General features: G+C 38.0%; 1 protein-coding gene across 5 annotated transcripts in view; it reads left to right on the top strand.

The window, feature by feature from the left end:
- RASGEF1A (RasGEF domain family member 1A) overlaps positions 1 to 19755 on the top strand; it is a 159548-nt gene extending 139793 nt beyond the window's left edge. For all 5 annotated transcript variants that reach the window (XM_050335842.1, XM_050335815.1, XM_050335824.1 and 2 more), the window contains 11 exons: positions 2051 to 2179; positions 7512 to 7649; positions 11064 to 11285; positions 11564 to 11638; positions 11892 to 11984; positions 13288 to 13390; positions 13687 to 13766; positions 14403 to 14594; positions 15588 to 15711; positions 15946 to 16018; positions 17053 to 19755. In XM_050335842.1, coding sequence (XP_050191799.1) covers positions 2051 to 2179; positions 7512 to 7649; positions 11064 to 11285; positions 11564 to 11638; positions 11892 to 11984; positions 13288 to 13390; positions 13687 to 13766; positions 14403 to 14594; positions 15588 to 15711; positions 15946 to 16018; positions 17053 to 17077 — 1254 coding nt within the window. In that variant the 3' untranslated portion in view covers positions 17078 to 19755. The remainder of the gene's footprint in view (positions 1 to 2050; positions 2180 to 7511; positions 7650 to 11063; positions 11286 to 11563; positions 11639 to 11891; positions 11985 to 13287; positions 13391 to 13686; positions 13767 to 14402; positions 14595 to 15587; positions 15712 to 15945; positions 16019 to 17052) is intronic.
- The last annotated feature ends 3432 nt before the right edge of the window (positions 19756 to 23187 follow it).

Genomic DNA, 23187 nt, shown 5'->3' with positions numbered 1-23187 from the left:
GTCCCCTTTTGTGAATCAGGTTAGCTTTTCCGCCTAATTTTAGTGGCCACAACACAACACATACAGTACCATAGATTATAAAATTCTTCAAAGCCATTACAATGTCATTAACTGTTTCCAAATGTGGGCACAAGAGCTGCATTGAATTGCTTTTTAGAATTGATGACCTTCAAGGTTGTGTCACTGTAAATGTAAAAATAAACTCTGGAATTCTGGAGAGACTTAAAATACCAAACAGAAGCCTAATTTCTTAGATTTCCTAATGTACACGTGTGTAGAATGGTTGCAGCCATGTCATCAAGAAGGGAGGTTGTGCTGCCAGTGTCCTATCACTGCACTGGCCACCTGCTCAAAGTCATCAGAGCCTGATTGTTAGATGGCCCCATCTAACAGCAGTCCATCTTCTGTAGGCATCAGTGGAAGCACTCAAGAGCCTGACTGAAACTGTCCATCCAGTTAACCCTTCTCCTTCTCTCTTCCTCTCTTCATAAACAACAGACAAGGCAAAGACTAGGGATTAACTTTGGTTTTGATTGTACAGAATTAATGCTATTTCTAATTTAATACATGAACCCTGTCACTAATAAGATGTTCAAATCAGAATGAGCATTTTAAATGCCCCTGCTGTATCACACTCCACTCTGTTCTTTCATTAGCTTCCTCCAGAAGCTCAGGATAGAGTTGTATGTTTAGATGTATGCTTAATCTGTTATACTTGTCTCTTGCTCCCAGAACACTCTGTTAATTTATATTGTTTGAAAAAAAAAAATCCTTTTCCACCTCCTGATATTTGGAGCTTTATAGTGCTAAATTTGTGTTATAGGGTACACTGAAGTACTAGAGAAAACATTTTTCCATTAATAGCACATTTTATTGTGATTAGAGAGATAAACCCTATAACCTCTTTGATATCATAAAGATACCATTCTTGTTTAACTCCAAGTGTGTTTTGGAAACTGCAAGTGGATGAATTTGGTAGCTGATAGTCAAGATACCATATTTTAGACAACTGGTCCTAAGTTTTTAGCTGTCAATTTACTTGCCCAGTCCAAGGTCATATATGTGCACAGTTACTATTTAAATGCACTTGGCTGTAGCCAAATTACATTTCTAAAAACACGGTCAAAGTAACAGTACATGTTCCAGATATAACAAAGGTTAATTGAAATACATTGTCAAGTAGATCTCCTATAATTTCCCAGCTCCATATTTTGTTGAAAAAGCCTAAAGGAAAAATGGAAGTACTTATGAGATGCTACTGTCATTAGTCAGGAAATTACATTCAAACGCAGAAACCCAGTTTCAAACATTGGAGCAAGACTAGGACACAAAGCTATCCACACTTCAGTTAAACTATCCAGGGTATGATACAATGGATAATATGTCCAGAGTATGATACAATGATAATACAACACATTACAGCTTTTAAAATACAAATGGAGAGGCTATTTCTCATGAGGAGTAATCACTGTTGGTATTTATTAACAGTGTTCATACTCAAAAGACTCTTAAACAAGCCCCAAATAAGTAATGTCAAGCTTAAAACTAAATTATTGTCTTAAGGCCACAATCTAAGCCAAAACTTGTATCAGTGATTGTGGGGAAAAGGAATAAAAATCCCCATACATGAAGAAATTACAGCTGTGGTTTGGAATACACATGAAGCAGTTTTCTGCAGCTCAGTGAAAAACAGTAACTCTTAAAGAAACAAAGCAGCATAAATAGGGGTGTTCAAGAGGCATAACACCCTACATTACTCGTATTTCATTTGTGTCTCTGGTAAGCGATGACTAATTAGGCATATTAAGTTTGGCATTTTAAAGGGAAATAATTTGGTAATTGGAAAACCCCACAGTTAACAGCCCTGAAGCCGACAGCATTTCCTTTTAACCATTTCTCTCGAGACAGGAAAAGTGATGAAAATTTTAAATGAAACAAAGTTACATTTGTAGTTTATAGAACAGTTTTTTCAAGGAAGAAAGATTAGTTTTGCTAAAGTTTTTCAACTTGTTTTGTTGATTTTAGTTTTTTTTCCTCTCTCTTTCCACAGAGAACTTACATCTTCACTTTCCTATTGAGCTCACGAGTCTTCATTCACCCACATGAGCTCCTGGCTAAAGTGGGGCAGATCTGCATTAAACAGAAGCAGCAGCTGGAAACGGGGACTGAGGCAGAAAAGGTAAATGGACCATTATGTCCTTCAGTTAGCTGTGCTACTGTGATTTATTTTCCACTCCTTCCTTCCCATTGTAAAGCTAAATAGACCGACAAAGAATAAAATGAAATTGTAAATGGGATTTGTTCCTGGATGCACTTTTATTTGTCTTTTTCCTTGAAGTACCTTTACTTCATTTGCTACCTACAAGCATAGGTTATGTACTACCTTACCAGTCAGATACAGTGGCTGCAAATACAACTTTGCTCAGGAGCGACAGGTCAGTGCAGTAGTGTGTATCTGCCATGAAACCTGCCCAGAAAGTTGGTTTGCACTTTTGAGCTGTCACCAACTTAGGTTTTTCTTGAATCCTGTTTCCCTTTCTTCAAGTCACCCTCAACATCATAACAAAGTGCTCAGCTGTGGGTTGAGGTGTTTTAAGTTGGTGTAACAGTAAAGCAGAAAGCTACCTCTCACAAAAATTAAGAGATGCACTATTTAAAAGGGTAACCTGTGCTGACAAGTTTTATTACTATCAATTAAACCAAACTGGCACTTAAATCCATATAAGTGTCACCACTTGCAAGGAGTGTATTGGAAGGCTTTTGACTGAATTGAAGGTACAGAAAAGTCCAAGCAGAGAAGCAAATGAGAGTAACAAAACCAGGTTGGGATCAGCATGTATTTAAATACCTAAATTGTTCAAATCCTCGGTATGTTTTGCATCCATTCTTCTCTGATGAGAAGTTACATGCTCACATTCCTAATCTTCAGCACATCGATAGTTCCATTTTGTTTTCTCATTGGTGTATTATCAGTGTATTATCAATCAGGAGTACAAAAGTAGACTCTGTGGTTTGTCAGTAAACAGTTTTTGACAGCAATACTGACCCAAGGGCTTATTTCTCCCATACTATTCCCAGTATTCAGCCTCTTATTGTGTCACAAAATTATTCCACAGGACAAACTAACTGTGGTGCAAAATAACTTTCATCCAGGTCAGTCTCCTGATCTACTCTCCAAATAGCTATTTAACTTGTCATGAAGGTGCTGGGGAAATGAAGGGGTCAGGGAAAGTAGATGCAAGAACCACTGCCTCCAATTTTGTACACAGAGGTGATAACTGTTCCCACTGCCAAACTTAATTAATGACTGACCAACCTGAAACTCTGCTCTGTAAATTGTGATGGTTCCTCAGCAATATGTAACTAAACAAACCTCTAAAAGATGCTGAGACCATCTGAAATATGGAGTGAGTAAATCTGAGCTTCAGACATATATAAGAAAGACTACTGTGAGTAGAGAATGTCAAAATACATTTGTGAAATAGTTTGATTTAAAGTTAATGAGATATAAGATGACACTTTTGTGAGTGACAATGCACTTAGATTTTCAAATGAAAGCAGTCTCTGGGGACTAAATCACCTGGTTGTTTAAAGATACAATACTAATTGTAAAGTATTATTAGTCTGGCTTCTTAGCAGATGTGCTAAAAAATCATGGTGTCCTAATAAAAACTAAATAACATTACATCCTAACAACAGGATGCAAAATAGAGCAGCTCATATTCCAAACACCCACACGGTTACACCTTCTGCTGACAGTTTGGAAATGGGCCTACAGGAAAACCAACTAACAGCAGGATGACAATAAAACATTTTTGGGAGGCAGCTTTAATTTACATGTTTTTCTGGTTGCTCTTTCTACTATGCCCTTGATCCCTTCCTACTCCCTTAATATAAGCTGTAATTTTTTCCTACCTTCTGAACGCAAACTTCTTGGAAAACACTACATAAACTTCTGACATCCCTTTCAAATTACTACTTTACTGCCCTCTACTGCAAGCAGCTATATATTTTACAAAATAGTTTAGCCACTGGCATTTGCAAACATTTGTTTTTCTGTCTGGCAACAAATAAAAGCTCATTTCACGTGCAGCATAGAAACTCTTGACTCAAGACACTGTTAAGTATTCAGAGTCATAATCCATTAAGACATCATCAGCTACCAGAACCTTCTAATTAAGTGGCTGCATAGCAGGAAATAGCTGGCAAAAGCAGTTAAAGCATCTCTGATCATTTCTGACAGAGTGTGCTTAGGCAAATCTCTTAAGACAAGAAGCTGGCCAGCTTGTTGCCTGGATAGCATGTGAGCTGAAAAAGTGGCAAGAAACCAGATTTTGAGGTTACACACCACAGTACTTATCTTTTTGTTGTTTTTGGTATTACTTGTTAGCCAAAGAGTCCTATAGAAATACAACCCAGAGAAAAGTGGATTACAAAGAAAAACAAATCTGGGATGTCTTGGAGCCTGCTTAGAGTCCTTTTGACTACTCATAAAAAAAGGGATAATTTCACAGTTTAAGATATCAATTATAATATGCAAGTCAGTAGTTAAGCTTGACCATAAAGGAAAAAAAATTAAGTCTCCCCAAGTGCATTGGGGACTGGAAAGATTCAACAAGACTGGAAAAAAGCTATGAAAACAGTTGTGCATTATTTCTGCAGCTTGAGGATATTTTGTAACTAAAGTTAAAGAAGTAAGAAATAAAAAGTGACAGTAGAAATTAGTTTCTATTAAGTTTGTCCTGTCTGTCTCAGAATACTTAAATCCCTTCAAAAGTTATCATTTCTCCTGGGTTTTGTTGCCAGTAAGTGGTCCTTTTTAAAACCAGAAATAAAAGAAATACTCCTAACCGGGTCATTGTCATTAAACCTTTCCTGCCATTGCCCTCCTTTCTAATTAGGAGTTGTTTCTCAGCCCTGTCTTGTCTCACGCATAACAGGGTCAACCCACAGTACTTAGATTAATAAAAGTATTTTTCTCTTCAAAGAAATGTTTATAGGAGAAGTATTCCCATGGACTCCAGAGAACTCTTGTCAGGCCTCACAAAGGGAGGCTTATGTCTGGAGTAAGACTACAAAAAAAGTAGGTTGGTGGTTTTATCGCAGCCATGACAGAAAGGAAACTGTGTGCTGGTACCCACAGATCTGTGTGATTTCCATCTGGTACCCACAGATCTGTGTGATTTCCATCTAGGTTATCACATGCATCAAGCCTGTCATGTTGCTTTGGGTTTCTTCAGAATGCACATGAAACAGAAGTCCCGTTTACAACCGTACCTGTGTCTCTTAGTGTTGCTCCCAGAAAGTGTACCTTATTTTCATGAGCATTAAAAGTATCTGATAAAGCTTTTTAGACCTGAAGAGCAATATGGTTTGCAGTTTGTCTTGCAACAGATGCCTGGCTTTCCATCATGAAGGAGGGAAACCAAAACAACTCATGAGTAGATACAAGAGATGGGAAGTCAGTGTTCCTAAGTCACTGTTTTAAGCTGTGCATGGAGTATAATATATATAAGTTGAGATAATTTGGCCTTAAATACACCAGCATTAAAAAAGCATCAGCAGTGACTGATGTGGTCTCTTCAACTGCTGGAGTCAGTCCAGATAACCCATAAATTCTTTATGAACTAAGTGTTAACATGGAGATGCTTGCCATGGACTAAGCCATATGGATTTTGGAACCTTTCTGCCCCCACTCCTCCTTTTTTAGTTTCAAAAATTAAAAAGAAAGAATAGTTCAGGATGATTAATCCTAAAAAACAGTTCTGTAGCAGCTTTTGGTAAACAAAAGTGGAGTAGTCATGACCTGTTAATTTTAATTGAATGGAATTGCACTGACTGGCTAATTGTCTATCACCACCTACAGATTATTATTTTATTAACGTCAGGCTCCATGCATTTCACAGCAAATAAGTATAGATTATCTTTTCCCCAAGGCAGATGGCAATGGGAACTTGGAGGACAGACAACTGTCATCTGAAACTCTGTCCCATGCTGCTGAGAAATACCTTGAAGCTGTGCTCCCCAGGAGAGGCACTGACAGACACTGCTTTGCAGGAATGCCCGCTGCTAGCAAAGAGAACAGTCACTTTTCCTTTTTGCCTTCCCTGCCCAACCATTCTGTGCTTCTCTCACTAGCAGCATCAATTAAACGCTGTCAGTAAAACCAGCTAGGAAAAGCAGTTTGGAAGTCTTAAAAGAAAATTAAAAAATAAAAAAATAAAATAACAATTAAAAAAATGCACACAAGTAAACTCCCTCTAGACTTTCAAGGAGCCCTGGGTTATTATCAGATTGAGGATTCAAGGGTGCATGGTTTAACTTCAAAGTTCTTATCAATCATTGTTAATATTCTCACTGGCATAAAAAAAACCCAAAACAAACCAACAAAACTTAGTTTAGTTGACTTTTGGTTTTGATTAAATAAACTGGGACGTACTATGATCAGATGATGTTTTGGCAGGCATTCCTACCAGTATTTGGAAGACATTCTCTATTTGTCTTAAAAGAAAACACACCAATTTCCTGTAGTGACACTCACATGCTCAGTCACTTTCTGCCACCCCCAAGAGGCTGATGGGCAGCACAGTGAGGAAAGCGCTGTGCATGGAGAGAAGGAACTGCTCTCTAGTGGGACTTCTGTAGCTTGCACAAGTAGGGAGGTAAACACAAAGCTTCCTTGTTGTCCTCAGTGCTTCACAAGCTGGGCGGGAGGATCAATATAACCTAAATTAAGGTTTGATGCTTCTTGTCTGTTAAAAGTGTTCTTAGCATTCATATTCCCAGTTTTACAAGAGTTCTCCCTTCAGTTTACTGATGGTGCTCTCCATCGCTACAACAGTGCAGTAATTGGCATCCAATTCAGGTCTAACTGATGAAAAGCCTTAGAAGATTCACAGGTAACAAAAATACTTGGAAAAAGAGCTCTCCCTGTTCTTTCTGTGGTTGATAGCTTTTTGAGCAAAAGCCAGTTCTGTTTATTTTCAAACTCTGTTTTGATTTAGATATTATGGAGAGAGCACAGACATCTTTCCCATCATTCATTTAATATACAGCTCATTCTGGACAGTCTGATAAGTTCTGTAGAACAAAAATGTCTTTATGAATGTTTCTTGTGGAAGGCACTTGGTAGAGTGCTGTGGTTCATATGAATTTGAATTCGAACACTAAGGTGCTGCTGCCTCAGATGGTCTAAATCAGCTTTAAGTCCCATAGACTGCAGTTAAATAAGTCACTTGAACTATTCTGTCACCTTCCTGGCTTTATACAACTAACCTCGAAATATCTTCAAATGTTTTGGTAAGAGACATTACCAAGCTATCATAAAAGGAGGCTAAATGATACTATTTAGGAATCTAGCTCACAGTTTAGTATGTTCTTTTTGTCCCCTTCACCTATTACTGCAAAATTTTTCCAAGGGTGTCTCTAGATTTCTGTGAACCTTCATCAGCTAATTCAGTCTGCACTCAGAAAGGTCTGTGGTCAGTAATCACCTCATTGTTTCTTTCTAGGCAAAACTAAAATCCTTTGCTGCCAAAATCATTCAGCTCCTGAAGGAATGGACTGAAACTTTCCCCTATGATTTCCAAGATGAAAAATCCATGAAAGAACTGAAGGAGATTGCCCACAGGATCACACAATGTGATGAGGTAGGGGTGGGCGAGAAAAAAAAGTTAATCTTTAAAGCAGTGCTTGCCAACTGTTATATGTGGTTTGTCATATTATATACAATGCTGCAGGCAGTATTTTCTAAATGGACTAAAGCAGCATTTGCTAAGCTGTCAGTGTAACTACAAGACATGGGCTGACTGATGGACTTAATGGTCCATTAGCAGAAACTGTCTATGTCTAATCACCAAGTGTAAGAAGAAGAGACAAAATAGTCATGACAATATGAGAAGTGACTATGGTGCAGGAGGAGAAAGAACAGTAACTATAACGGCTCAATATAGCTAACTTTAATAATGAATTATGTACCTTCCTTTGTACATAGTTATTACTCTATGTCTAACTTTTGCAGGACATGAACTACTTGTATCAAGTGTACTCTTGGCCAGGGTGAAGATGCTTATTATTTAATTGCTCATTCCCAGCTTCTAATGATAATGAGCAACTGTTTCATTGCTGTGTTTCAAGTGGCATGCCCAATATTTCCATAAACAAGGTTATATTTGAGCTCTGCTAGATACTCAATCTCCAGTCTTAACAGCTTTGAGTTTCTACCTATGAAGAAAACTAGGCCTCACAAAAGACTTTTAAAGTTAATTTGAATAAAACAAGGATTATTAGTTATCGGGAGGGAGTAGGGGGTGTTTCTTGATTTTTTTTTTGTTCTTTGTTTTGGGTTTTTTCCAACACTCACAAAGCCTACACTTTTTGCTTATTGATAAAGTCACTTTAACTACCATTAGAAGGAAAAAATAATCAAGAACTGCAAGAGAATTAATTGTAAAGTGCTTGTATGAATGTGAAGGCTTACTTATATAGAAGTAGAAGCTTCTCATTTTTTTAAACCCACAACTTCAAGATATTTTTGAGAACAGTGAGCAGGAAATGGAAAGACAATTGTATTATGTGTTTTTGTTGATTCAAGTACAGAGAAAATGAAGAACAACAGGTTTGACAGCACTGCATGAATCAGGGATAGGACAATACAACTAGGTGTCACCAAGCTGTCAAAAGCAAGTATGTCAGCTTTGTTGCATCAGCAAAGCTGTTGACGTGGATGCTACTATGAAAGTGTCAGTGCCTTAGTAGGAGGGGAAAAGGAAATAGGGTTATAATGTGCCTTCTATTCCCTTTGTAGACAAAGGCAAAGAGGTTGGCAGAGATAGTAATGTGAAAGGGGACTTGGCAGAGGTTTTATTTAGTGTCTATCTTAGTAGTTAATTTGTCTATTACTTCGAACTAGAGAGAAGTCGTGCCCTTTCTTTCTCTTCCCCTTCCCTCCCACTCTGTTATGTATGAATAACTGGCATTTGAGAAAAACACATCTTCATGGAATGGCTCAGTGCTGTGGTGTCCAAGGCATGTGATGACATCCATTAATTACAACACCAGCATATTTATCCCCTTGACAAGGCTACCAGTCAAGTTTCATCCATGACGAGCTGCACCACATTTGACCCCTAGGAAACATAATTTGACACTGACAAAAAGCAGGTTTCGCTCTTAAGTGTTTCTTACCACATCAAATTACCCATACTATGCTTCATTGAGGAATTATGTTAAAGCTTAGGGGCTTTATTTTATATTTTAAAGCTTTCCAAATCCCTTTAGGATGCTGTTCTTCATACATAAGGTAGAAAATCAGCTGAGGACTTGTACAAAGCAGTCAGATTTGTTGTCCTAATGATATCAGACAGCATACCAAATAGCTATAGCTACAGCCAGGGTTGCACCCCAAAGGAAGTACAAATGTCTTGTTTGAACTCAAAGACGGACAAATTATTGTACAGGCATTAACTTATTTTTCAAAGTTGAAGGAAAATTTAGGGTAAAACTAGTAAAGAAAGGAAACTGCTAAAAATCTGACATTTGTCTAAGTAATAAGATGCTAATAAATTCACAGTAGCTTAAGTAAGCTGCAGTTTTCATGTCACTGAGTTTCTTTGCTTACTTCTAAGTAATATCTACAATACTCTCATGTATCTTGAAGTTTAATTTTCTACAATCCATATCCAGAAAGTCTTCTTCCTCCCAGACGCTTGGGTAAGTCAGACAGATAGCAGCTGAAGTCAAACGATTTACAGTACAAAGCTCAGCATACCAGAGATCAGAATTAGTTCTTTATTTTAGTTCCCACCACCACGCTCCCTTGGCATTTCTGAACACTTGTAGCACAGTATCAGGAATGGCTCCAGCCAGCTGCTGTTCAGCAGTAATCCAGTCACCTCAAGATGAGCTACACTACCTTCAGCATTTCATTTCATTTCACTGGGGAGCCAGATTATTGGCTTGTAAAGCAACATTCTGACACCATTATTGCTTAATTATAACATGCAATATACAAGTATTTGGTGGTCGTCATCTCCTACATCTGCCACAATTTCAGTCATCACTGCACATTAGTGGCTTCTTTGGATGGTCACAGATTCATTGCAATTCTTTGCAGTGTATCCAGTTGACTGGCAGGAACCAATACAGCAGGTTGTAAACTGAAGGTTAACCTTGTGGGTAACTTCAAGAGAAATAATTTGCATGAAAGCAAGAGAAGGATTGTTTAATAAAAAGGGGAAGGACTATCTGCAGTTGAATTAATTTTCCTAGCAGCAGAAAGAACATGGTTGGAGAATCTGGGTCATTTAAAGCAGAAATAGGAGAGATAGAGGAGTAGGAAAGGGATCAAGTTAGCTCTTTGCAGTTGATCTTTTAGAGAAATGCCTATAGGACACAATCAATGGCAGGAAAAAAAAATCACCTTGCCTTTGTTGTCAGAACACTGGGCAGATTGATTATGTGTCTGTGGCTTTACCAGTATGTATCCTCACAGGTCCTGTGTTTAAAGTCTGCACCTGCTGAACAGGAAGGCATTTTAGTTGTCCGAGAACATGACGTCTGTTGTGCTCCTAACTAAATCTTTGGATGCTATGATTGCTCAAAGCCAAGCCAGGATATTTTAGGGGTATATGCTTGGTCATAATGTGAATTCCCTGGATTCTGCCTGGGCTAGATAGACTGGATTCATCAGTATGTCTGAATGAGAAAGAGCTTTTTGGCACTTGGTACACAGAGGTTCCAAGAAGCCTTGTGCAAGCAACTCAACCTTTCACTGTACCCACCCTTCAGCTGTTTACAGATGCCTTTGAAATGGGGTACTAGGGAAGGGACCAGACCAGCCAAGCAAGTGAAACAGAGCTGGGAAGGCAGGCAGGCATAACAGTGTCATTACAGAGTTGTGTGGGCCTTTAGGACAAGTTCATTTGTCACAGAATGATCAGCTCAGAGAAGAAGAAAGAAAATGGATAACAGACATTTATTTTTCCCAGTCACAAATTCTCTAGTGATCTGTATCTGCAATAGCTAAAGGTTTTTAGCAGTCTTTGTTTCTGCCTTTTGCTTAGGAAAATGGGACAGTGAAAAAGATCATTAGCCAGATGACACAGAATCTCCTGATGGCCCTCTCTGCACGGAGCCAATACCAGGAAATCAGAGAGAAATTCCGGCAACCTGTTACTGACAAAGGCACCATCCTCAAAACCAAGCCACAGTCAACTCAAAAGGACATCCTGAGTGTGTGCTGTGACCCTCTGATCTTGGCACAGCAGCTGACCTACATTGAACTGGTGAGACACTAATTGGTGTGAATTGTTTTCCATTTATTAAATATTAATATACTCATCAAGATGAATTTTGCTATGGCTTCACTGAAAGCCTCCAGTGTTTCAATCAAAAAATACCAAGTCTGGTAACGAGTAAGACCAATTAGGTACAATTATAAAAACACCTCATGCATCTACACTGTAGGAAGATAAAAGTTACCAAAATGTTCTCCTATTTTTTTTTTTAAACTGATCTCCCTGTTTGTCTGTGCAGTAACACTCTGTCATCTCTCCAAACACAGGAAAGGGTGAGCAACATTTACCCAGAGGATCTGATGCAGATTGTGAGCCACATGGACTCCCTGGATAATCACAAGGTACAAAAAGGGGTACAGAGGGGAAAAAGAAACAAAAAATAACCAAAGTCAAGAACCTCCATAATATATATGGAGTATATATATGGAGTATACCCTGTGCAAGAAAGACTGACATTTTCTAAGCTTGTTTAAGCTTATGCCTTAAAAAATACCCAACAAGATTTTATCAAGACACAAAAGGAAGTTTATCCTTTGGGATGTTGGCTTTATCACGATACAGGATAGATTTAACACATGGCTTGTTCTCTTGCAGTGCCGAGGTGATGTGACCAAAACCTATAACTTGGAGGCCTATGACAATTGGTTCAATTGTCTCAGCATGCTGGTGGCTACAGAGATTTGTCGGGTAGGTATTCATAGAAAACAAGACAAGCAAAGGGCTCCTGGCCCTAAGGACAAAAGGCAGGCAGTGGTCTAATAGAGATTTAAACATTAGCAGTGCAATTAAAGATAATGGCATTATTCAAGCATTAAATTATTTGCATGCTTATATGATTAAGAGTTCAAGGCTATGTTTGGCTTTGCATATATTCTCTAATTTTGTGCAGCTTCCATAGTAGCATTAGTCATGCAGTGAAACAGAACTTATGTGGAGTCAGTTAGGAGCTATTTTGGATTTTTTTTTTTAATAAATCCAAAGATTCTTAAAAATACTCATATTTAAATGCAGTTTTACCAATAAACAGCTGTCCTTCCACCAAATTTAGATATCATTAGCACTGTCATGTATTCAGTTTTTAATTTATATTCATTGTATTCATACAATATTCATTGTAGAAAAATCAAGAATAAGCTTTTTTAAAGCCTAGAAAGAAAGTGGACTACTGGAAAGGCTAAAAAAAAAGGAGAACAATCTTATTAGAGGTCAAGTAACTTCTGTCATATAATAAGCAAAGAAATGGAAGGTGTACTGCCCCAGAAATCCCTTTTTTTTTTATTGCATGTGTTCTCTTTTTAGAGTCCTATTAACGTGTACCAGTTCCCGCAAATGGGAATTTTTTTCTAGGCAATTAATTCTGCTTTGCCGTTTTTAAAAGAATTTGCAAAACAGATGTTCAGCATCCCTTGCTTGGTCCTGTGCTTGTTTGTATGCTTGGGAATTTGTATATTTGATCATCGTCACTACCTGCTCTCGAGAGCTCATTTAGTACACGGAGAAAAATGAGAAAAGCAGGATGTGGCAATTGTTTTCTCTCACATTTAGGTTACATACCCCTGATCTTAAGCCTGTCCAATGCTTTCCCCCCTTCTTGAGAGGTTTAAATGTTTTACATATATTCTTTCTGCTAAGAGTGTCGTGTTATCTTCCTTTTCCAGTAACAGGAAATTGCTGAAAGCGTCCAGCTTGTTTATGCAAGATCCCCTAAGACATTGGCCTTTGTGTATAAACAAAAATTTACATTCCCCCACAACTACACTTCTCCACAACTACACAATTCACTGGTAGTAGCCCCAGATATTTCTATTTCATTAAAAATTAAAATCTTAGCAAAATACCCTCAGGCCTAGATTATCATAAAACTTAGCTGGGTGAAGTCTTGAAATGTCTTTTCAGTCAACCTGTTACAATGCCTTTGGCTGGACATCCTATCCAAAATTCAAACCACTCCTTCCCTCTTAACAGATCCTGGTTTGGTTTTTTTTTCCAGATTGTAAAGAAAAAGCAGCGCACAAGAATGGTGGAGTTTTTCATTGATGTGGCAAGAGAATGCTTCAACATTGGAAACTTCAACTCGATGATGGCTATTATCTGTGAGTCCTTTTAACACAGATGGCAAGGGGCACTCCATTTTACAACCTGACTGCCAAGGCTTTGCTCACACTTGCCCTAAATTGGCTGCCCACATTAGAATACACACTTTTACAGGGGCAGTATCTGCCAGTGACAGATTAGTGTGTAGGTGGGTGAGTTTTAGCTACAACTTCTGGTTGTCAAGCTGAAATGCCTCCCAGAATGTGTGGTGCTGACATGTAAACACAATTATATCAGCCCTATATTTTTTTTTTAAACTCAGTTGTTTCTTTGTCTCCTCTCTCTGTGCATTCAGCTGGCATGAACTTGAGTCCTGTGGCACGGTTAAAGAAAACTTGGTCCAAGGTCAAAACAGCCAAATTTGACGTTTTAGAGGTATGTATAAAGTTTTGACTTATATATAAGTCTACCAAATAGTTTTGTCCAAATCTCTGCTAATAACTACATCAGAGATCACAGAGACACCTCTGTCAGTGGTCACCACCACATGAACATTAGGAAGAGCATTTCCTGAATTTCAGACTCTCTACTTGTCTGCAAAGAAAAGTGGATGCAAGTTTTCTTCAGGTTGTTTTTTCCTAGCGTATTTTTGCCCGTTTAACTTAAAGGTAGTTTCCACTCAAGTGAATGCTGCCTTAAAACTAATTAGAGTACTCCACCTAGTGGCCATCTGCATGGAAACAAAACCTAACTGAAATAGTCATCAAAAAGAGAGGTGACTGCAAATAAGAATTTTGGGGTCTTCCCCAGATATTATTTCCTTTCAGTCTGCTTTGCTTCAGCATTTAATGGAATAGATGTAAAGCCAGCACAGAATCCTCCTTTCAAACAAGACAGAAGTTAGAAAATCCTGCATCCAAACCTGATTAGTGTGAAGGTACTGTGCATTGAAAGTTTAAAAAGGGACCAAACAAATTTATATAGAATGAACTCTGATGGTTAGATCAAAGCTTTCTATTTGAAGGAAACATGTATTACTTGATGCCTTTTTCTCCCCCTCTATAAAAACAGCATCACATGGATCCATCCAGCAACTTCTGTAACTACCGCACAGCCCTGCAAGGAGCAGCACAGCGATCTCAGACTGCCAACAGCAACCGAGAGAAAATAGTCATCCCAGTTTTCAACCTGTTTATTAAAGATATCTACTTTCTACACAAAATACACACAAACCGCTTGCCCAATGGGCAGATAAATTTCAAGGTAGGACTTCGGTACTGTGGAAACTGTAACGCTTGGTAAACATTGTACGTTGCAAACATTTTCCAGTTTTGAACTCCTAGCTCGTTATATTACCAGTTTCTTCAGCCTTGCTGTGATCTAGACAAAGTGGTATCATTATCTAGGGGAAATGATTTGAATCAAATTTCTGTGAAAGCCAGTGATTGCTCTTCTGTGGCAGCACAGCAAGCCATCACATCTGATCAAATTCTAATATGTTACTTCACCCTAAATCACCAGTGTGAGCTCACTGAACCTCATCCATTTAGCTTACTATGAATGCTCCACACAACCAGCAAATTGTTTTTATCAGGTCTTCAAGGGAGCTTCTACAGGTTCTGAATTCTCTCTCCCCAAGTAATAACACGCATGTCCAAAAGACCACAGTTTGACAAAAAATTTTTGACAAAAATTTTTTGTCGTTACTAAGGCTGGGTAAGGGGAAGGTGACACACATAATATACAGGATTATGCATTTATTAAAATCCTAGGAAGGAAAGGATATCTAAAAGTTTCTATATGTTATTTTGATTATTTCCTAAATTGAAAGAGGCCTTTATGAAAAAATCAGTTATGTCACTCTTCATTTAATTGAAGTTTGGAAGTGTAAAAAGTAAATAAAAACCATTTACTGTCCAGTTCCAGTCACAAACTAATTTAGACATATGACACAGAAAATAGGCCAAGGCACTATTATATATGAAGAAAAGGTTGATGATGAAAAGAATTGAAGGCAAAAGACCAGACAGCAGAGATATACTATTCTAAACTTGAGAGAGTAACTAACTACAGATGAGGACTTAGGAGCAAGAGGGGTAGGTGAAGGGAGCAAGCAAGAGGAAAGAATAACAAAGTCTGAGTAAGGGACAATAAGAAGCAGCATGAACAAGACTGAGAGGTTCTGAAATTGAAACAAAAGAACTAATATTTGAAAAAAAATTATTTTAATAATCCTCTTTTAATTAATTCATGCAGAAATTCTGGGAAATTTCAAGACAGATTCATGATTTTCTGACATGGAAGCAGGTTGAGTGTCCTTTTGAAAAGGACAAGAAGATCCAGAGCTACCTACTCACAGCACCCATTTATAGTGAAGAAGGTAAAATCCTTTACTGAACGTTAAAATGAGTCTTTCTGCTTGTTGAAATGCAGACAGAATATGCAGCTAAAAATATTAATGTGCATGTATGTATTAGCATTTTCATATTGGTTTCTGATAAGAATAAATTTCATTATCAAGTCTGTTAAGTTATACCTGCTATATTGTAACCTTTAGACATTTTCTTTCAGTTACAGAACCCATATATCTAATTGTTCTTATTTTATTTACTAGCTCTGTTCATTGCATCCTTTGAAAGCGAAGGTCCAGAAAATCACATGGAAAAAGACAGCTGGAAAACACTCAGGTATGAAGTTTCCTCAGAACATAAGTCTTTTTGGAAACACACACTCATGTCACCCTCAGCCTCATGAGGCATGTCATCCTCAGCTTCTTCTGTCCTGTTTGCATACTCATCTTAAAACCAAAATATAATTGTTTTCCCTTCAAAATTCAAATCTGAAAAAATTCAGTGAGGCTTAGATTTTGATACAACTTTTTCAGCCAGATCTGTTGATGCTGCAAGATCACTGCTGGGACTATGAAAGAGAATATCCCTTCTTTTGGCTATCAAATACAGAAAAATAATCTACATTTTTAGTAGTGTTCACACACGCTTTTCTCAGGAAAACAAACATATAGAGATACTAAGAAAGTGCTCTCATCGTAACAATGGACTTACAAATCTTATAAAAGGATGACGATTTCTAGAAATACTCTTAATTGTCAGCCTACTCTAAGGGATAAAGTCCCAATGACTCCTCATCCTTGTGAGAAAGGGAAGCACCATTTCCATGTACTTGATGAGATCAGTTCATTAAATTTCTTCGAATACTGAGGCCAAGGCAGAGAGATTCAGACCTTCGAAAATCATCTTAAGATTTAACATATCTGTACCAGATAAAGAACGAACAGAGGCCTGCATGCCCTGAGCTGCAGTCAAGCTTCATTGTGACTATATTGTCCTAGATGAGACATTATTTCTCATTGATCCCAATGTTTCTAAGAAAGTCCATGTAAGCTTTTCACTTATGGCACCAGTGCAATGCACTTTCCATGAAATCCAACACTGTTCAGCATGCAACAGTTTAGGAACATGTTTTATGCCTGAGTGCATTCTAAGGCCCTGAAATAATGTTATGCAAGTTAAAGTTCTATTTCATTTAACATGAGCATCGTTATTGGAATTCGTAGATGTATTCCAGTTTCTAGCAGTTGAAAATCTATCCCTTGAAGAAAAGCTAATGATGCAAGATAGATCTATTGCAGATCTGAAAAACGTTTTGTTGTGATAGAAAAGATAATTTTTTTTGTTGTTGTTGTTGTTACTTTGTCTTTTAGGACTACTCTGCTTAATAGAGCCTGAGATTTTTGGATCTGATTTGCAGACTTTGAAGCACACCTAATGAACATGTTTTTACAACATGAATGAAAGACTTGGACTGTGCTAAGAAAGACCTCACTGGATGAGGTCCGTTTTGTATATACAGTAACTTTTATGAAATAAAATGTGGTAAATATTTCACATGTCAACCTTAAGGCACTTACTGAAGGGTTTTGGTTTTTTATTTTAAAATATAAGGGCAGGGCCCTGTTCTCAGAGATGAAATGTATCATGGGAGATGGTATCCCTGGGAGATCTTATTCTATCAGCATCCAAATTTTTGTTTTTTATTACTTCCACCAAAATGAGTAAAAATTAAAACACACATCCAACTGAAGCCAGTGTTCCGGTTAAATACTCCATTGGACCAGTATCCTGCAGAACACTCAACACATCTCTAGCTTTGAAATGAAGGCTCTCCTTCGAATCAGCAAAACTGTTCACAGGTGTTAGTAAGTGTCTGTGGAGTCAAGGCCTTTGGCATCTGCAGTAAGCATGTTCCTCTCCTACATCAGAAAATAGTGCCTTACAAGGTACTGATCTCGTTTAGTGTACCTTATCACGCTGGACTGGAAGTAAAGGAAATAAAAATGTGGATGTCTCGAAACCAGCTACAATGTACTTTTTAAATAAAATGGAGAATTATGGCACATGAAGTAGAGTATACCTGCCTGTAACACTGATGGTGCAGCAAACCTATTTTTGTTACATGATTTAAAGAGATAAGACGGGGTAACTGCTGGGGTATGTGCGTTTGTGTGTGAGTATGTGTGCGTGCACATGTGACGATGCACACATGTCTAAGTTTTAGTACTTCTGGGAACTATCCTTTAAATTCTGGCTGTCAGAATAGTTTGTGTTTTCCTTTTGAAAAATCAGGGACTTTTTTTGTTTGTTTGTTTGAAGAGAAGGATGTCTAACCTAGATTATCTCTGCAAAACAGGCCTAGTACTTTTTTTTTTTTTTTAAAAAGAATTTTTGGAAAATAAAAAAAATCATCATGGGCTAGGGAAAGGGAAGTAAACTCAGATGTCCAATTTGAAGTTAAGGTTAAACTTTCCAAAGAAGCTTAAGAGTTCTTCACCACTGAATTGGTCATTTAATTCCCTTGGTTCCTTTGAAAAGTCTAGTCTGCACTTACAGACAATTAAAACAGAGACTAATTTAGGATGTAAGCTTTTTCTAGTCTTTTGTAAGCCATGATTAACTGTTTGGGCCAGAACCCATTGAAATTTAAGAGCAAACACCATAAGAAATTAATCAAACCTTTGAACCCAGGTCAGTACCAAAATTAGAGGTGATCTGCAAACCCATTTCTAGTTTCTCCTTTTAGCCTTGAGTTTACACCTAATTCAGCTATCCAGATTAGTTCCTGAAGAGCTTATGTTAAGATTCGAAGTGTTCATTTCCACGAAAGAAAATTTATAGTTCAGAACTTACTTTCTCATGTGATCTCTGAATTAAAAAAATATAAAAAAAAAGCTCAGATTAAAACTATTTTGTATAATGAACAAATTCTTACTCACAAACACCTACTTGCCCTTTCCAGTAATTGTTGTCTTAAGGCTTGAGGGCGGAATATAAGATAATGACTTGAGCCAGATGATTATATTGAGGGTTTTAATTGGGGGGTTTTTTGTTTGTGGGTTTTTTTAACCAAGAAAAAACAAGTCCCTCTAGAGATGACAGTGGTTACAGCCCCCCTCACAGAGCATTGCAGAAGACCTTTGCAAGGATTTCTTTACAAATGAACAGCTCTAGGTAAACAGTGTTTATCTTATTCTGCCTTCTGTTGAAGAAGGGGCAAGACTTGCTGGACTGAGGGTCTGGTTTATTCCAGTTCAGTAGACTCTTCCTGCTTGAGTGCCTACAACCAAGAGCAGTGCCACTGTTTCATGTAGCATCTGCAATCACTTAGTAGAAATTTGCTGTATTGGCCTCGTAGTAAGGTGAATAATTAAAAAGAGCTTTCCCTCTTTCACTTCCCCCTTGACAAAAAATTAGGAGAATAAGTGGAGGTAAGGAAGGGAGACAAATCAACATTTTGCTATTCCCATAGCATTGACATCAAAGAGAAACAAAAGCAAGTTATACCATAAGGAAGGAAGAAGTAGAATACTAACTGTTAACAAGAACAGCCCAGAAAAGGGGAAGGAATAATTCTTATGACCTGCTGCTATTTTTCCTGTGCTGAAGTACTGACCTCTTCAGCCCTGGATTACAGTAAGAATATTTATACTGTATTATTACAGTGTTTTGCACTTTCAGAGATGTTCTAGCTAGTAACATTGTCAGACACTATATGAGGGATTGTATATCAGCTTTGTTTATGTAACTGAAGTTTAAAAGGGATGCTTAAAATTTAAGAAAAAATATATATTTGAAATGCAATTTTAGAACACTTTCTGTAAATGTATAAAAGAGCTTTCACATGAATGTGCACTTCACCGGTCAATCAGTCCAAGTATATACTTGAAAACCATGCAGTATCTACATTGGCTCCTTTTTATTTTTCCTCCTCAGTTTGATACATTCCTTAAATACCGTGTTTTGCTATTCTGAGCTGAAATGCTAAATATAAAGCTGTACCATAAAGCAGGATATTCTGTGTTTGACTGGATGTGCTTGCATTAATAAAAAAAAACTTGCTTCAACCAGGATTAACTTTTTCCATAGTTATTTTTCACTGGCAGTTATCAAACCACAACCCAGCAGTTGAATGAGGTGAACCAACTGTGAGAAGGAAATACAGTCATAATGAACCAACTGGTTACTTTCTGACTTTTAAAACTATACTACGAAATATTTAATTATCTTCCCACAAAGGCAAGAATAACACAAAGCCAACAGTGTGCTGCCACTTATAATGTTCTCTCTGTATTAGTATTTTATGGCTTTAATACAGTGTCTCTGCTACAGAATATTTTCACTCACTCAATGAAAGTGATTAACAGTTCCGCTGTGTAAAAACACTGTGTCCTAAGAGTTGCATTTCATTTTTTTTCCTCCCACGTATTTATCCTTTTGACAGGAAAGCACAGAACCGTTTGGTGGCTGCAGCACACTGCAGAGTTTCCTGTGGCAAGGTTCCGTTGACATTTCATCACCCCCAAACCTTTGGTTGCAAAAATTGTCTTTTTCATGCCCTACTTTACAGAAGCAAAGCCACCTCTCCAAGGTCACACAGAGACAAGCACAGAGCTGGGAGGAGAATCCAGCTTTTCTAACACACTGCTCCAGAGCTACCCACACTCCCTCCTTTGTCAGGGATATAAGCCTTAAAAAATAATAAAAAAAAAATTAGATCTTGCAAGTGCAGGAGCTCTGGACAGTCCTGTAAGCATTTTTAATCTGTTGAAAACTCTCTAGGGAAATTGTTTTGATAGCCAGACATCCACAACAGACTTGCAGAGTTGAACAGTACTACGCTCAGTCATCATAGCTCATTAGGAAAGATAATGATGTTTACCAGCATTAAGAGGATCAAGCAGATAAGTGTCTTCCTGATGGCCAGTTCACACTCATAATTAATATGAATATTACATCGTTGAAAACTCACTTCCAATTATGTCCCATCCAGTCATTAGGATAAATTAGCTATTTACACAGGCCTAAGAACAAGCAATAAAATTGCTTTCCAGGCACTTTACTGCCATTAGAGCACAACACACTATGACAAGCAGTGCTCAATGCCAGTAAGATATCCTTAGTTACGTTAGCAGCACTTTGATTTATCAAGTTAATAGTTCTCAAGAAACAGCTTTCTTTTAGCAAATAACTCACAGAGCAAAATTCAGCTGAGTAGTCAGCTGACAACTGATATTAGTACATCTTTTGGAGAGAAACCAATAACTCTTCTGAGGATGTGCTGACAGACCTTCCCTCCTCAGTCTTCAGTGTATATAGTTTTATCAAGGCAGCTCCAGCTTCTCAACTAACCAGAAAATCCTACAAACAGTATATAGAATGACCTGAATGTCTGCAGCAATTAAATAGGGTTATGTGGACAGCAAGATAGTTAAAAAAAAATTAAAAAAAAAATCAAATTGCAGAAAGAATTAATCGGAAACTGTTAACGCATGTTATCGAGGAAGTTTCCAGACCAGTGAGCATGCAAATGTTAGCAATAGTTGCTTTCAGATGGTTCCTTCCATGGTTGCCCCTGGAATGGCAGGGTTAGCTGGGTATGTTTTGAAGTTCCAGCCCATCTCTGTGGGCTCTGATAGAGGTTCCCCAAAAGTGCAGAGGTTTACTGCCCTTCACTGCTCCCCAAGGTGGGCCCTGGGCTTTGGAAGAGAAAGAATCCACATCTGGGGGTACAGTTCTGCAGCTACAATCTAAATTGTAACCATTTCTCTAACATTGTAAGAGTAAAGAGTTGAAATGTTTCTAATATTTCGCATGTTGTAAGCGATGTTGAACATGAGCATTTTTGTGGTTTCTTGATACCACATTAAGCTTTTGCATAGAAAATGGATGCAGTTGATTGCTGTAAAACCACTTAGGGATATTGGTTCAATATTTCATAATGAAATATTAAAAAGCAATCAAGTTCTATGTCAAGCAGGGAGTGCTGATCCAGTCTGAGACAGATGTTCTGCCCCTTATTTAAGGGGTGTGATGAGGAAGAAATTCAACACACACACACACACAAACAAAGCAGCCAAAACCCAGGTCTGTTGCCACACAGAGGATTCCTGCTAACAACCCGACCTCAGCACGAAGTGTGGAGACTACTTTACAGGATTGAAAGAAAGCTGAAAGTGAACACAAACCAAAGCACCAGTTTCAAACATTTCCACCTAATCGAGAACAGGAAAGAATAAACTTGAAATTTAGTGGAAATTTGCTTCCAGTATTTTTAATGTTATCTCGTGTCTACATTTAATGTTATCTCCTGTCAGACTAAGCAAGTACCTTAAAAGTAATATACTTTTGTTTGGAGGCAGAAGTCAAATGAGTCACAGCAGAATCTCATTACGCAGAAAACTACTTAGTACCTTTTTAATCCCTGTCACACGAGCACACTAAGACCTCTTCTCATTCTGGGGCATATTAAATTCAAGGCATCTTGCTATCCATCAGTGTCAACATTGAATGTTTCATTTTAAATATTTACACAATTTCCAGTTGTTTACATTCAATTCAAAGAAAAAATTGCTAACAACACCTCCACAAACACCTATTAAAATTGCAAAGTACAGCTTACAATCAATCACAGCAACAGAGCACTAGGGGACTCAGAAAACACAGTTTTAAGTGATGCAGTTGACTGAAGTCTTGAACACTTATGGCCCTACCAGCATTTAATGAAACACTGAAGTGTTCATGTTTGTGGATGTAATAGCTCAGTGCTGAAGAACTGATCTCAGTTTGAAAAAAAAAAAATCACTCCTAAAGTGCTTCAAAAACATAAAATCAAAGCAAGAAATTAATAAATTCACAGGTCCAAGCCAGTCAATTTTTCCCATACGCCACTTATCTCACTTCTTAAAATTTTCACAGTATCCAAGTATTCCAAGAAGAATTTCACAAGAACCCAGAAGGAAAAGGTCATTTTGACAAGATTTTTAAAAACTACAAAAGACAAGCACAACCCCCAACATCTGCTCTATGTGGACTGCATTTACAGGCCAGGACAGCAATCCAGCTGCTCCCCAGGAACTGCATGGCCCAGAAAAGTTTGTGACTCTCATACTGAGAGTAACCCAAGCTTTGATCTGTCTCTGAGCTCTCTCCAAAGTGTACCTCAGCACCAAGCAATATCAAAGATTTTTATTTTCTCTTCAAACTGTCCCTTTAACATGATCATTTTCCCCATGGATTGTAATGCAATCAGCAAGAAGCCACTTAAGCTTGCATAAGGCTGCAGGAAATCTGTGCAAGAGCTCAGGCTCTCACAGGGCCAGAGATGCTGCTGTGTCTGTTATCTTGTGTTTCCACAGCTCTGCTCAGCTTCACCTCCTGCCTCCTCCACACTCATCACGCTGTGCAAACGCCCCCCACTGCGTCCTGCAGGAGCAGCTCCCCATTTGTTTCACAGCTGTGACTCTTCTTGCTGGGCTCGCTTGCCACCGCCTTCAGCAGGAGCC

Source organism: Myiozetetes cayanensis, unplaced genomic scaffold, assembly GCF_022539395.1.
Source record: "Myiozetetes cayanensis isolate MyiCay16 unplaced genomic scaffold, myiCay2020 scf10, whole genome shotgun sequence".
Lineage (NCBI taxonomy): Eukaryota > Metazoa > Chordata > Aves > Passeriformes > Tyrannidae > Myiozetetes > Myiozetetes cayanensis.
This window is presented reverse-complemented; position numbering and strand designations above follow the sequence as displayed.